We start from the raw sequence: 12,974 nt of genomic DNA on the forward strand, positions 1-12,974 counted from the left end.
CGGTGACTGCCCAGCACTGGGCAGGCTGCCTGCATCGCTCCAACGCTGCATCTCTGGCTGCTGGGCCCCTCAGGAGGCAGGGGAGGGACAGCTAGGCAAGGTCCAGGGTTCAGAGAATGATCTCATCTAGTCATTTTTTAAATTGAAATTTTCTGTAGCTTGGGTCAGAAGGACCAGGGAGAGAACTGGTGATTCATGCAAACTGGACAGGGCCCAGGGAGAACCTTAGGTCACAGGGTGGAGAAATCTGAGCATGGAAGTAGACCAGGAGACCCCGCGTGGATCGGGGCTTCCCTGGGGGCATGATGGTCGAGTCTGCGGAGGGCTGACTTCATGAGACTGGGTAAGATGGAGAAAGGCCCAGAATGCCTGGGAGGGGAGCTGGCAGGAGGGTGAGGCTGGCCGTCAATGCCCACCTTGCCCTTGGCCCGGCGGCCGCAGGAGGGTCTGATGGCCCATGGCCCAGGCTGGCCCTGCTCTGCCGTGATGTTGACCACCAGCTCTGCTCAGCTGGTGACCAAGCTGAGAATCAGGGCACTCCATGGGACCCTGGGGTTCCGGATTGGGCATCACACAGCTAGACACGCCCGCTGCGGCGGGGCCGCGGAGCGAGGGGCAGCGGCGGGCAGCCTGCTTGGGAGGACTGCTGGTGCGGGCAGCGGGCGCCTGCTCCTCCCGGCCGCGCTGCAGGGGGGTGGTTGAGCGAGGGGCGCATCTAACAAAAGGAGATCCCCTTCACGCGGCGGCCGAGGGGCGCAAGGTGACAGCGCGCACCCAGACCGGGCCCGCTCCACCGCCCACGAGGCTTGGTCGGCGGCGGGGCGGGGCCTGGGGTTGCCACGCCCCACGCGGCGCCGGCGCGCTGACGTCAGGGCGGCAGACGCCGGAAGCGGGACTGGTGCGCGTCGTTGCCGGGCAACGGGCCGGCGCCGGCCTAGGGACACCAGGCATCCCTGCTGCGCCGGCTGGCCGAAGCGACGAGGCAGCCGAGGTGGGTGCAGGCCGGGGCCGATAGCCGCCGATACCCAGCGCGCCCTGAGTCCTCCCCTCAGGAGCCCTATGCCAGGCCCGATCGGTGTCCTCAGCGGCCGCCTCGGATCCCCCCCCGCCCCCCGAAGAGGGAACTACCCGAGCCCCCGGCCCAATTCTCGGGGCTTCCTGGGCACTGCCCTCCCGCGGGCGCCCCAACTCTCCCCTACTCTGCCGGACTGGGCCTCGGAGACCCTTGTCCACGGCGACCGAGGCAGGACCCCGCAGCTCGCCCACCCTGCCAGGCTGTGCTGACCCCCGGGACCTGTCTGGCCTCTAGGACACGCCCCCGTGCTGGACCGGTCGCCCAGGCGCGCGGAGGAGGAAAGCGGGCAGCGGCTCCGGTCACTCTTCCTGGATGACCAGGCAGTCTGTGTCCCTTCCACAGCGACAGTGGACTCACACCAGGCCATCTGTACTCCTGAGGAAGCCGTGGGCAGCTGCTGGGCCGTGGGCGAGCAGGTGACCCTCTCCGGCGCTGTCCACCCGCACAGCAGTATGGATGTCTCCTGAGCGTCTTCCCATCGCGTCTGTGCGGGCCCGGGGCACCGACATGCAAGACCAGCTGGAGCTGGGGGGCGCACCTGGCCAGGGGCTCCCTCTCTGCGCCTTTCTGAGTGACCTCCCAGAGCAAGCAGGCGGGGTTTCCCTCCGCCAGGTTTCTAAAGACAGCGGTGCCCCTGGCAGGCAGAGTGGTGCCGCTGAGGAGCGGGCAAGGCCTCGCTCCGCCCTTCCCCCGCCGGACCGGGAAGCCAGGATCTCTGGGGTCGGCTGCGAGGGCTTGTCCACCAGCACCGCCAGGGGTCCAGAGCCAGGGGAGCACAGCGGCGCCTGGGGGGAGTTTGAAGTCTTTCAAGAATCCTCAGCCAGCTCTGAACAGTTCTCTCAGTCTTCTGAGCTCCGGGAGAGGCCGGCAGCCTCTCAGCCATGGAGAACCGCTTCTGCCCGAAAGGAGCGCGGTTCTAGCCAGCCTCACCAGGGTGGAGTGACAGAAACCGGCGCCACCGCCACTTCTGAGGTATTTCTAAAGTCTTGGCCATGTTGCAAGGAAGTGTCCCCTACCCTGTGATGGGCTGGTCAGGGAGGGGTCCGCTTGTCTTTGGGCCTTCATCCTGGCAACTCGCGCTCTCTGTCCCCTCCACCTTCCCGTCTGCCCACTCTCCATCAGCTTGGCTGTGTTCCTGGGCCCAGTTCTGGGCATGTTGGGGAGGAACATTTTGTTTGAGTCTGTAGCCTCCTTACTTAGAAAGCCCTGCCGGACCGCATGTCAGTGTGTGGCAGTGATGGGGCGCTGGAGGCGGCCGGGGGAGCCCAGGACATGTCCCTCCTCCCTCCAGTCCTGCCCTGACCACCAGCGTTTCCCTTCACTGTGACTGCCTCTCACCCTCCTCTCTGCCCTCTCGTCCCTCGTGGTTCAGCCCTAACACCAAAAGTGAAACAGAAGGGAGGAGAGGAAAAGGTCTGCTGGTTCTAGGGTGGACCGTGTGCTCTCTGAGCCTGGCAGTGTTTCTCTGGACCTCTGACGAGATCAACTCCCCGTTCAGTTAGCTCTGCTCTAACGCTTGTTTTGAAGACAGGACTGTCTTCCAGTGCAGTGACTGTATCGGGGAACAATTTGAGCGTAATGTGAACTTTGCCGGAAACACAGGGTAAATGCAGAGAACCACACCTGCTGAGCTGAGGCCCACGTGAACACACACCACACACATGCCCACCTCTCCCAGCCACCTTGGTCTGCCACACCCATCCCCCGCCCCGGGGGCTCCCCCACCCAACCCCCCGACCTCGGACCGCTCGCCTTCCAGTGCTTCACACGTCTCACAGCCCACGCACCTCTCTTCCGGGAAGGGCCATTTCACTGCCGCCGGGACGGATTTCTCACCAGTTCCCACGTGGGGAACAGCACTCACATTTCCACTGGGTGCCTGTCTTTTTCCCGTGTGTCACTGACGAAGTTTATGACTTTGCTGTGGTCACACCCTCCCACACACCACAGTCTCCACAGCACGACTCAGGGCAGCGACTTTTAGGAACAAACGTCATGTTTCAGTAGCGGCAACGATACACAATCGTTTACAAATTTCACTTGTGCCACAGTCCCGTGTCTGGAATGGGGCGCCGTGACGCGTGTGTCTCCTCATGCTGGTGTCTCTCTCTCCTTTTCCAGCCCGTGATCAGCTGTGACCATGTTCTCAGGTCTGCTTTTCAGGAAGTACCGGTCCCACAGGCCGCCGAGGGCATTGCCACCTTAGACCACTTCTTAGAAACAAGGGATGAAGAAAACTCTGGCCTGGAATCCACGCATAAGCTGTGGTAATGAACTTAAACCAGCGCTCGCGTGCCGCCGCCGGCTGAGCTGGTGGTCCCGGGGTCCTCAGGTTTTGTGCTTCTACCGCTGTGGAGAGCACTGACCCTCCCGAGTTCCCGGCACCTGAGGTCACGGGGTCGCAGGGCGGCCTCCTCTAGAGAGCCCTGTCCAGCCCCGCCCTGGGGCCCCTGCAGCCGGTCCAGAGCAGAGTAGGCCTGGGTGGGAGCGCTGCGGGTTCCGGAGGGCTCAGGGGGCCGGCATGGCGGGTTCAGGGGCTCCTGGGGGACGGGGGCAAGTGACCCCCCAGATCCTGGAGAGGTGCTCAGTCCACCGCAGGGCTGCCACCCCCAGGGCCAAGTCCCTGGGATCACACGTCACAGAGGCACTTGTCTGCCGATGGCCATCTCGTCAGATGGCCTTAGTGGAAAACCATACTAGCTCAAGTGAACGGTGAGGTGGGGCCAGGCCCCAGAGAGCGGTCCAGGTGGCCGGGAGCCGGCTCCTCTGGGACCTAAGCCCGCCTCACAGGCTGGCACTGCAGACAGCGCAGCGGGCGGGTCCTCCTGGGCCCTGGCAGGGGTTTGAGCCAGCCTGCGCGGGGCACTCTCCCCGACCAGCAGAGGTCCCGGGGACGCGGGCTGAAGTGCGCCAGGGCACACTGCTTCCCCAGCTTGTGGTCCCGACCCACAGGTGGGGGGCTTGAGCCTGGAGCACCTGTATGCACAGGTGGGCCTGGGGGTCGGGACTGGCCTGGCTCGGCGCTGTGGCGACATGGAGGGGTGGCCCGGAAGCACTTCAGCACTGGGCACATCTGTCGCCCTGGAGCTGTTTGGGGACCAGCCACGCCCTTGTTCCCAGAGGCCTTCGCTCCCGGAGGCCCTTGCTCCCAGAGGCCTTCGCTCCTGGAGGCTGGGCCAGTCCGCCAGGTGGGGCCCCAGCACCCCCTCTGGCATCTGCTTCTCGGCCTGTGGGCACCTCTCTGGCACCTGGCATGGTTCCAGACACCTGAAATCATCAGGGAGGAAGACAGCAGAGTATATCTGGCCCCCTGGAGCTTCTGCCCTAGGAGGAGACGCACGGTGGTGAAATCGGTCTTCAGGCCAGGGCTGAGCTCTGCGGAGACAAAGCTGGGAGGAGGGAGGGGTGTTGGGCGAGTAGACGCTTGAGCAAATGAACAAAGAAACAGAAGCCGCTGCTCTGCCTTGAGAAAGCTGGAAGGCCAGATGCCCTCCGTGCCCCCCTTCCGAAGGCCTTGCAGGTCGCCCTGTGGTTAAGGCAGCTCTCTTGCAGCTCTGAATCGAGGAAGCTCTGGAGGGCTCTTCACAACACCGGGGCCACAGCGACCTCCCAATGCATCTGGAACGAGTCCCACAGCCGGGAAAACTTCCTTCCTGTTCTCGGAGTAGACGCTGCTCGGAAGGTGGGCTGACCTGAGTAGAGAGGGGCTCCCGGAGGCTGGCCGCACCGCACAGCGTCTTTGCCAGCCATGCTGTGCAGCACACCACAGGGCCCGCGTGGGGCTGGGGAGGGGGCGGGTGCACTAGCAGCTGGGCACGGCCTCCTCGGGCCGCCTGGGTGGTGTGGCTCCTCAGGAGGAGGGGCACTTTGGGGCTTGGGGGGATACCACTGGGCCGGGGTGTGCAGAGGGCAGCCCCCCACGGAGCCCAGATCAGAGCCTGTTGCCATTTTACAGGGAGATGTGCCAGGGGCCCAGGTGGAAAGGGAAGCCGGGAGAAGCCCCTCTAAGCTTCTGTCCCTCTGGCTTGACCCTGGTTTGCTTCCTCAGAGCCTCTCGGGGAGCCCTGGCCGCACTCTGGGAGAGCCCGGCTTCCACGAGCCCGAAGAGCTCGGCTTCCGCCTGCAGCACTGCAGAGCCCTGATCCAGACCAAGGTGAGCGCGAGTCGCTTCGCTGCTTCACCTGTGGCTCTGAGAGTCCAGGGGTGCTGCGGGGTCAGGGCAGCAGCTCCTCCCCACGGCACAGTGGGGCCCAGGCAGGAAGAAGGGGCTCCATACTGCAGCCCCTTGCACGGAAAAGCCTCTCCAGGAATGGGGTCTCTGCCCACCCTTGGAGCAGGTGTTGGGACGGGGGATGCCCTGACCAGCCAGCTGATCTCCAGAGCCCCGAGCTCCACTCAGAAGGGCTTCTCCACCCCCCAACCCCCACCCCGTGCTGGGCATGCAGCGCTCAGGGACAAGGCCTGACACACGGGGGGAGGGGGGGTCGTGTGGGAGGGGCCTGAGTGGAGCTGGGGGGAGGAGGGTGTGGAGTGAGCCCACAGGCGGAGGAGGGCGGGACAGTCCAGCCCGTGGGCCAGCCCTCTGCTCTGCAGAACCGTCACAGGGCAGGAGGTGGAACCTCCCAGAGGCACGTGGCTGGGCTGTCTTAGAGCAGCAAGACCTAAGTGTCTCCAGCAGCCCCTCTCCCGTGGCAGCCTGGACGGGGATTGGAGCCTGGCGGTGGCCCGGCAGGAATGTCCAGGGGCCGCAGCTGGGCTGGAGGAAGACCAGGAGGCCAACCTGTCCAGGCCAGAGCTGCCCTCGGGCGCCATCCTGGCCCGTCCGCTCGGGGAGAGGCTGTGGCTTCGTCCAGAGCTCCTTCGTGTTGACAGCGCACGTGAGGGCCACAAGATGAGCTGGCCAGGCGCCAGCGGCCAGGGAGTCCCGGAGGGCATGCGTGCTCGCCCTGAGTGGTTTCTCCTCTCTTGGCAGCTCTCGGGGACACCGGCTGGTGGACAGGGCAGCCTGATCACCTACAGCCTCTTCCTGAAGACCCCCGTACATGGAAATGGGCAGTACATCACAACTCCAAGGAGAAAGATTTTCAGTCCTCGTAACCTGAAACTGACATTGTTTAATAGTGACATTTGCTAAAGTGGGACAGCTTCTGTGTCTTGATGGGAGACTCCACCATTTCCTCAGTCTGGTTTGGTACTGGAACCACAACTGTTTTGTGGAGGTGGTCCACATCAGGGTGGACACTCTGATGAGGGGGTGTGTCCCTCAGCAGGGCCAGCGCCAGGAAGGGCACGCCCGGGTCCCCCGGAGCCCTGCCCCAGCCTGGTGGGGCTGAAGGAAGGTGGCTCTGGGGGCGCCTGTGAGACCCCAGGCCCTGTGCCTGAACCACGCTGCCCGGGCCCCCAGGCTGGCCTGGCACACGGCTGGGACTGTCACTGGGAGCAGCCATCAGGGCCCTTGGAAGGTCCTGCACTGGCCCCCAGCCCAGGTGTCCACGTGGCTGGGTGCGCGGTAGGGGTGGGAGCGCCATCTCCCCAGAGCAAGCGTGCTCCCTGCAGCAGCCACACCTGCCTGCCTGCCAGCGGGTGGGCGGCCTGTCATCAGCTAAGGAAGAGATCCCTCCGACGAAAGAGCCCAGCAGGTGGCACTGCCTTTTGTAAGGTTTTATTAAATGGAACGGCCCAGACAAGCTGTGTTCTTGCTAAATCGCCCGCTGTGTGAGGCCCCGTGCGGGACCCTGAGCAGCAGCCCCACTGCCCTCGGGGAGGCCTGGGGAGGGAAGGCCAGTGGGGCCCGCAGGCACAGGGACCCCAGCATCAGTGTCCCCTCAAGGCCACTCTCGAGGCGGGGAGACCACAGCCGGGGAGGCCTCACACTAGCTCCATGGACGCAGGTGTCAGACCCCAGGAGGCCCAGCGGGGACAAGCTGTCACTTGTCACATCACACAGGAGACGGGGGGGGGGTCACCCCAGCGCCCTCAGCCACTCCACAGACCACCTGCCTTATGTAGGGGTGACTGACTCTGGGGGGCTGCGTGTTTGAGAAGTCTGCCTCTCCTTTCTAGCCGGAAGGTGGGGATCTTCCATCACAGGGAGGGGACTGTCCACGTGGGGTCTCCCAGGGCCCCGCCAGCAGAGATGGCCCGGGCTATGCCATCTCATCCCGACCTTCGGTTAGACTTGACGACCCAACACGCGCCATCCTGCGCCCCCCTCTAATCTCGGTGTCCGCAGCCTGCAGCGGGGCCTGGGCTCCCAGAGATGGAGGCTGGATCCCACTGGTGAGAACACCAGACCCTGGTCACTAGACGGGTGGTCAGCAATGAGGGGCCCAGCGCCCGGCTCCACAGAAAAGAGTTCCCACAAAGATGGAAGCCGTGAAGCATCTCCTGAGAGGGAAGAGACTGCCAGACGTGTGTAGGCAGGCGCAGGGCAGCTCAGAGGGACAGCCCCTGGTCGCCCCCGTGGCACCCCCGGTCACTCCTGTGGGCGTTTCTTCCTTCGGCCAGTCACCTTGGCATGTCTGGCTCCCAGCCCCCTTCCCCTGTATCTCAGGCTCCTCCCATGTTCAGCACACATCTCAGCCGAGGTGGATTTTACCGAAAGGGCGTCTGGGTAGAACATCCTTGACGTGACTCCCCTTTGGCCTCCAAGGAGCCTTTTCTGCACGTGGTCAGGGAGGTCTCCTGGACACGAGAATGCAGTATGTGGTCTGGGTGGGGCCCCGCCTCCTCTTGGTGTTCCCACCCGCAGGGAATGTGTCCGATCACTTTACCCTAGGGGGCCCATATCTGCCTCCTGCCTCCCACCCAGACTGAAACTCAGACGCTGCCGTGTTCCTGTTCCAACAGCGGCCCTCCCTGCCCCACTGGCCCAGGGTCCAGCCGGGGCGCGGGCAGCTCCTCACTGGAGTCCCGACTCTGAACTCCGTCCCCCACCCCCACCCTGCTCTGCTCCTTCACCAGAGCCTGGGCCCCCCTCACTCCCCATCTAATCGGACATCCAGTCTGGCCCTGATTCTGCACCCTCATGAGGAGGGGGCTTCCTGAGCTGGAAGAGACTGGCAGGCTCACGGGGAAGTGCCACCTGGCCACCCGATTCAGAGGTCAGGGTGTGGGCGGCCAGCGCTCTCACCCAGACCAGAACAAGCCCAACCAGCTACCAAACCAGGGCTTAAATAAAGCCGCTATAAAAACTTTAAAAATGAAAGGGGAAGTATTACTCACTCAGTTGTGTCTGATTCTTTGTGACCCCATGGACTGTATGTAGCTCACCAGACTCTGTCCATGGAGTTTTCCAGGCAAGAATACTGGAGCAGGTTGCCATTTCTTTCCCCAAATTTGAAATGAATAGAAATAAACAAGGTTGAGGTTATAAAGAATACCTAGGCAGTGGAAGAGGCCACAGCCACTCTCCTCACCCCAGTGGCAAGTGAAGGGACTTCCAGCTCCACACGAGCCCAGCAAGCCCAGGGCCAAACAGCCCCAGCGGGGGGCAGGCCTGGACCCCGCCTCCAGCCCAGGTGGGAAGACTGTAAAACTGAGAAGACTGCTGTGACCAGCACTCTGGGGTTTCTGCCAAGACTCTATCAGCCTCACAGGGCTGGGTTCGGACACAAAGCCCTGCAGAGACACCGGCCGTCGTGTGAGGAGGAGCCTGGCTTCCTTGATGCCTCCAGGCTGGAGAAACTGTGCACAGTGACCCCACAGACAGAGGCCAAGAGGTGCCCGAGGACCCAGTGCTGGAGTCTGCCAGCCTGGGAGCCAGCCAGGTGGGGGGGAAGCAACAGCCAGGACGACACGCGATAGCGTTTATTCCAAAACCAGATGACAGTGAAAACGCAGCATCCAAAGCTGAGGGAGGCGAGGAAACCGGTGCTTGCTGTGAAATTCACACACGCAAGGAAAGGAAAGGGGCTGCAATGAATCACTGCCTGACACACCTCAACACTTCACCTCGCGCTCCCTATGAACTTTTGAGCCACCTTCTCATGTGATGACAGTCTCGTATCACTTACTGTCCTTAAAGAGGACAGTGTATGCTCACTATGGACGGTTCAGAAGCTTCTTTCAACGGTAAAGACTAGCCATCGGTCAAGACGTGCGAACCACCCTCAGGGCTGGGCCCCTCCGGAATCTCCCCTCCCCACAGCTGGCCAGCGTATCCGCCCTCCATCCACAAACCCCCACTGCCTCCCGCCACACACTCCCTGGACCTTGGGCACCTGGGCAGCAGCAGGTGAGTCCCACGTCCTTCCCGTCGAGGAGCTGGTGGAGCTCAGTTGTGCTCAGAAGCAGCTGCAAACATGCACTGGGAACCTCTCCCCGAAAACCCAGCTTCCTTATCTGGTGCCCAGAGCCAGCCTGGCCTGGGGGGAGAGGGTCATGAGGTGGAAGAAGGCAGGAGCCTTAGGACTGCAGCCAACACACCTTTTCCGCCAAGTTTACAAACAGGTGATCACGTGCACACAGGAACTTAAAGCTTCCTCCGCCCCCTCCCTAGTCCTGCTGCTGCTAAGTCACTTCAGTCGTGTCCAACTCTGTGTGACCCCATGGACGGCAGCCCAACAGGGTCCCCCATCCCTGGGACTCTCCAGGCAAGAACACTGGAGTGGGTTGCCATTTCCTTCTCCAATGCATGAAAGTGAAAAGTGAAAGTGAAGTCGCTCAGTCCTGTCCGACTCTTAGCAACCCCACGGACTGCAGCCCACCGGGCTCCTCCGCCCATGGGGTTTTCCAGGCAAGAGTACTGGAGTGGCTGCCATTTCCTTCTCCAATGCATGAAAGTGAAAAGTGAAAGTGAAGTCGCTCAGTCCTGTCCGACTCTTAGCAACCCCACGGACTGCAGCCCACCGGGCTCCTCCGCCCATGGGGTTTTCCAGGCGAGAGCACTAGAGTGGCTGCCATCGCCTTCTCCTCCCTAGTCCTGCACCTCCATTCAAATCCATCGCCAGCAACTGACCACTGTATCTCCCTGGGGAACCTGACACTTCCAGGGGAATCGGTGTCCAGACGGGCCCCATCTCACCCTGCCCAGGATGACTGGGCCATCAGCAGGCCCCCGAAATGCAAGTGGGCCGCTGGCAGGAGCAGGAGGGGACTGGGGCTCCGCTGCATCTGCAGACAGGGACCTGGAGCCAAAGCCCAGGGCATCGTGGAGGCTGCCGGACAAACACTGCAGCTGCCCCCACACGGAGCCCATGTTCCGAAGACAGAACCGCCACAGAGACGCACAGCGCCGCGTGGGGCGTGCTGCTCACAGACACCCACTCCAGCTGCTTTCCACAAAGGAAGACTTTCAGAGTCTGGAGGGAGCACCCCTCAGCCATCGAGAGCCACAGCCCACGTCTCACCCATAGCTTCCCGGCCCGAACCCCGGGGTGCTGTCCCCACCTGCCGCCTGCTGCAGAAGCCGGACGGGAGAGCTGCCTCCGAGCCCCACGGGCCCGCGAAAGAGACAGCCCACTGCCCACCCGCCAACACACCCGTGTGATGCCCGTGCCTGCCCCACAGGCCCCGCAGCGAGGACCGAGCTGAGTGAGGCAGGAGGTCCGCCCAAGGACACCATCCGGCAGGTAGCTGACAACACACTCCACTCCATTAGGTGACTTTTTAATAAAATGAGGTGCAACCGCTGATACTAAGAAAACAACCCTTCTTGGCTAAGGGCTGGGGAAGGAAGAAAGAGCACGAGAAGCGGGAAACCAGGGGTGGGGTGGGGAGTGAGTAGGCTTAGTTGTGAACAAGTGATGAAGACCTCAACGCTGTGGGCGGTCTGGGTGCCCCAGGCACAGGACGCACAGCCCGGCCCATCGTCAACAACCCTCGAGAGGGAGGAGCTCCTTCAGTCCCAGACTGAAGCTCAAGCTCAGAATTCCGTCCCAGCACTGGCTTAACAGAGCGCACACGGACACCCTCCGACCCAGTGGCGCACAGACGCCCTCCCCAAACACGGCGGCTCACAGCAGGCTCCGCGAACGCGGGCCGAGTGTGTGGGGGCCCAGCAGCTGGCCAGGCGGGGGTGTTGGAGGGCGGCAACTGTAGGAGGAAGCTTGGCTGTGCTGGGAAACCTGTGCGGGAAGGGTCCCTAGACGCAGACCCTGGGAGGCACCACCCGAGACCTCGGTACGAGTGGTCTCCAGGCAGAGCGCACCCGACCTTCAGCTCTGAAGACACTGAGACATCAACAGGCATAAAGAAACGCTTCAGAACCCACGCTGCAGTCCCACAGACACGGGGCCACACAGCAGACCTGGTAAAGGAGTCACGTGCAAGGCCTCTGACCCTGACCTCGCTCGGACCGCAGCAGGGCCTACGGGCAAGGCTCACACCCGAGTCCAGAGCAGAAATCCCGGTGCGAGGATGCTGCAAACTCAGGGCAGTGATGCTCGCTGTGAAAAGAGCAGCGTTCCTTAGACCTAAAAAAAGGAATGCACCAACGGCAACTGCTTAGGCTGTACAAGTTTCTCATGTAGCAGCAGGCCATGCTTATAGAAAAAATATACTTTTAAGAAAATAGCTAAAAAAATCTAAAGTGATCCAAGTATAAAAAGTTAAAAAATGTACCTTAAGACAAAATATTGCCTCAAACATATAAAAGTTAATTTTAGAAAATTCACCCATCTAAAGTTGGACGAGGCTGGATGCGGCTGGCATCCTCCGGTGGGGCTGTCGCAGGACAGGAGTCAGGGCCGAGGGCGGCATGACAGGCCCACGGGAAAGCCGCCAGCCCTGGGAGGGTGGGGCCGCCGGACGCTGCTCCGGGGGGCGCTCCCGATCACAGAGAGCTGGCCCCCGGCACCCACAGCCTCGCAGGCCGGCTGTTTCCGTGAGCCTCACAGACGCACCTCGATGCTGCGGCTCAGGTCTCCACCAGAATCTCCACCACGTGGTCCAGCTCGCCCAGGTCCGCCTTGCAGCCGGTACCTCGGGGCGCGGCGGCCACGGGGGCAAAGGTCTCCAGCCCCTCCGGGCCTGACTTGGCGCCACCCACCACGCCCGTCAGCACGGCATCCAGGTCACAGTAGGAGCCGCCCACGTCGGAAAGCAGCTCCTCCACCGCGCCGGGGCCGTGGCTCTCCAGTGTTCCAAACACCTGATCTAGCGACCTGGGGAAGCCCCCTTGGCTCTCTCCGGGGACGGCCCTGTCCCAGGGGCCTCCCGGCACGGCCCCGGGATCCTGTGTTGCCGGGACCGCCTGCAGTGCAGAGGCCAGGTCTGCTGGGTCAGGGGCTGGGGCCGGCCCGGCCCAAGCCGAGCGGCACAGAACCTCCGTGGACACCAGGTGGTCACGCGGCGACCGGCCCACGGTCTGGGGCCCGGGCAGGCACCAGCTCCCGTCCTGGGTCATCTCCTCCTGGATCTGCCGGACTGTGTTGGCGATGAGGACCGAGCGGCACAGGTTGGGCTCCGCCAGCATGTGGCACAGCTGCAGCTTGGCCAGCGACATGTCCAGGAGCGACTGGCGCTGCAGGGGGCCGGCGGGCGCCTCGTCCTCCGAGCACTTCCTCTTCAGCCCCCGGGTGAGCATCGTGCCCTGCAGAGACGAGAGAGACGCTGCTGAGCCTGCTGCAGGGGTCCCGGGGATTCTGCCGCACCTCGGCCCGAACTCCGGGGTGACGCATGTTGGGGGGCGGTGGCTGGGGTGCAGACAGAGCGGACACACTGCGCTGCACCCACCCCTCCTTCCAAACCCTCCCCTCCTCAGCGTCCAGAAGGCCCAGGGCTGGGGCAGGGTCCCCATTGGGGGCTGGAGCGGTCTACGGCCACCGGGGAGAGCACCACTCCAAGTGGACGCACACGCCAGCACCACTGGACGAAAAATGCTGGTTCTTGGGCCTCACCTGGACCGAGGCTGGTCGGACACAGCCAACCTGCTGCGCCTCTGCTCTCACAGGCAGAA

The 12,974-nt window shown here is 63.1% G+C and overlaps 2 protein-coding genes across 3 annotated transcripts; one reads left to right on the plus strand and one right to left on the minus strand.

The window, feature by feature from the left end:
• Positions 1-201: 201 nt before the first annotated feature.
• Positions 202-6,739, plus strand: CLBA1 (clathrin binding box of aftiphilin containing 1). 2 transcript variants are annotated; one of them, XM_068991229.1, is made up of 6 exons: positions 202-343; positions 1,418-2,047; positions 3,197-3,342; positions 4,628-4,757; positions 5,124-5,228; positions 6,048-6,739. In XM_068991229.1, the coding sequence occupies exons 2-6, from the start codon at positions 1,532-1,534 to the stop codon at positions 6,207-6,209; spliced, it is 1,059 nt and encodes a 352-aa protein (XP_068847330.1). In that variant the 5' UTR covers positions 202-343; positions 1,418-1,531; the 3' UTR covers positions 6,210-6,739. The 2 variants fall into 2 exon arrangements, with proteins under 2 accessions (XP_068847330.1, XP_068847331.1); XM_068991230.1 differs by lacking the exon at positions 202-343 and adding an exon at positions 951-991.
• Positions 6,740-11,753: 5,014 nt separating this feature from the next.
• Positions 11,754-12,602, minus strand: CDCA4 (cell division cycle associated 4). Its single transcript, XM_068991003.1, has one exon. The coding sequence runs from the start codon at positions 12,600-12,602 to the stop codon at positions 11,934-11,936; it is 669 nt and encodes a 222-aa protein (XP_068847104.1). The 3' UTR covers positions 11,754-11,933.
• Between the last annotated feature and the right edge of the window lie 372 nt (positions 12,603-12,974).

Source organism: Capricornis sumatraensis, chromosome 19, assembly GCF_032405125.1.
Source record: "Capricornis sumatraensis isolate serow.1 chromosome 19, serow.2, whole genome shotgun sequence".
Lineage (NCBI taxonomy): Eukaryota > Metazoa > Chordata > Mammalia > Artiodactyla > Bovidae > Capricornis > Capricornis sumatraensis.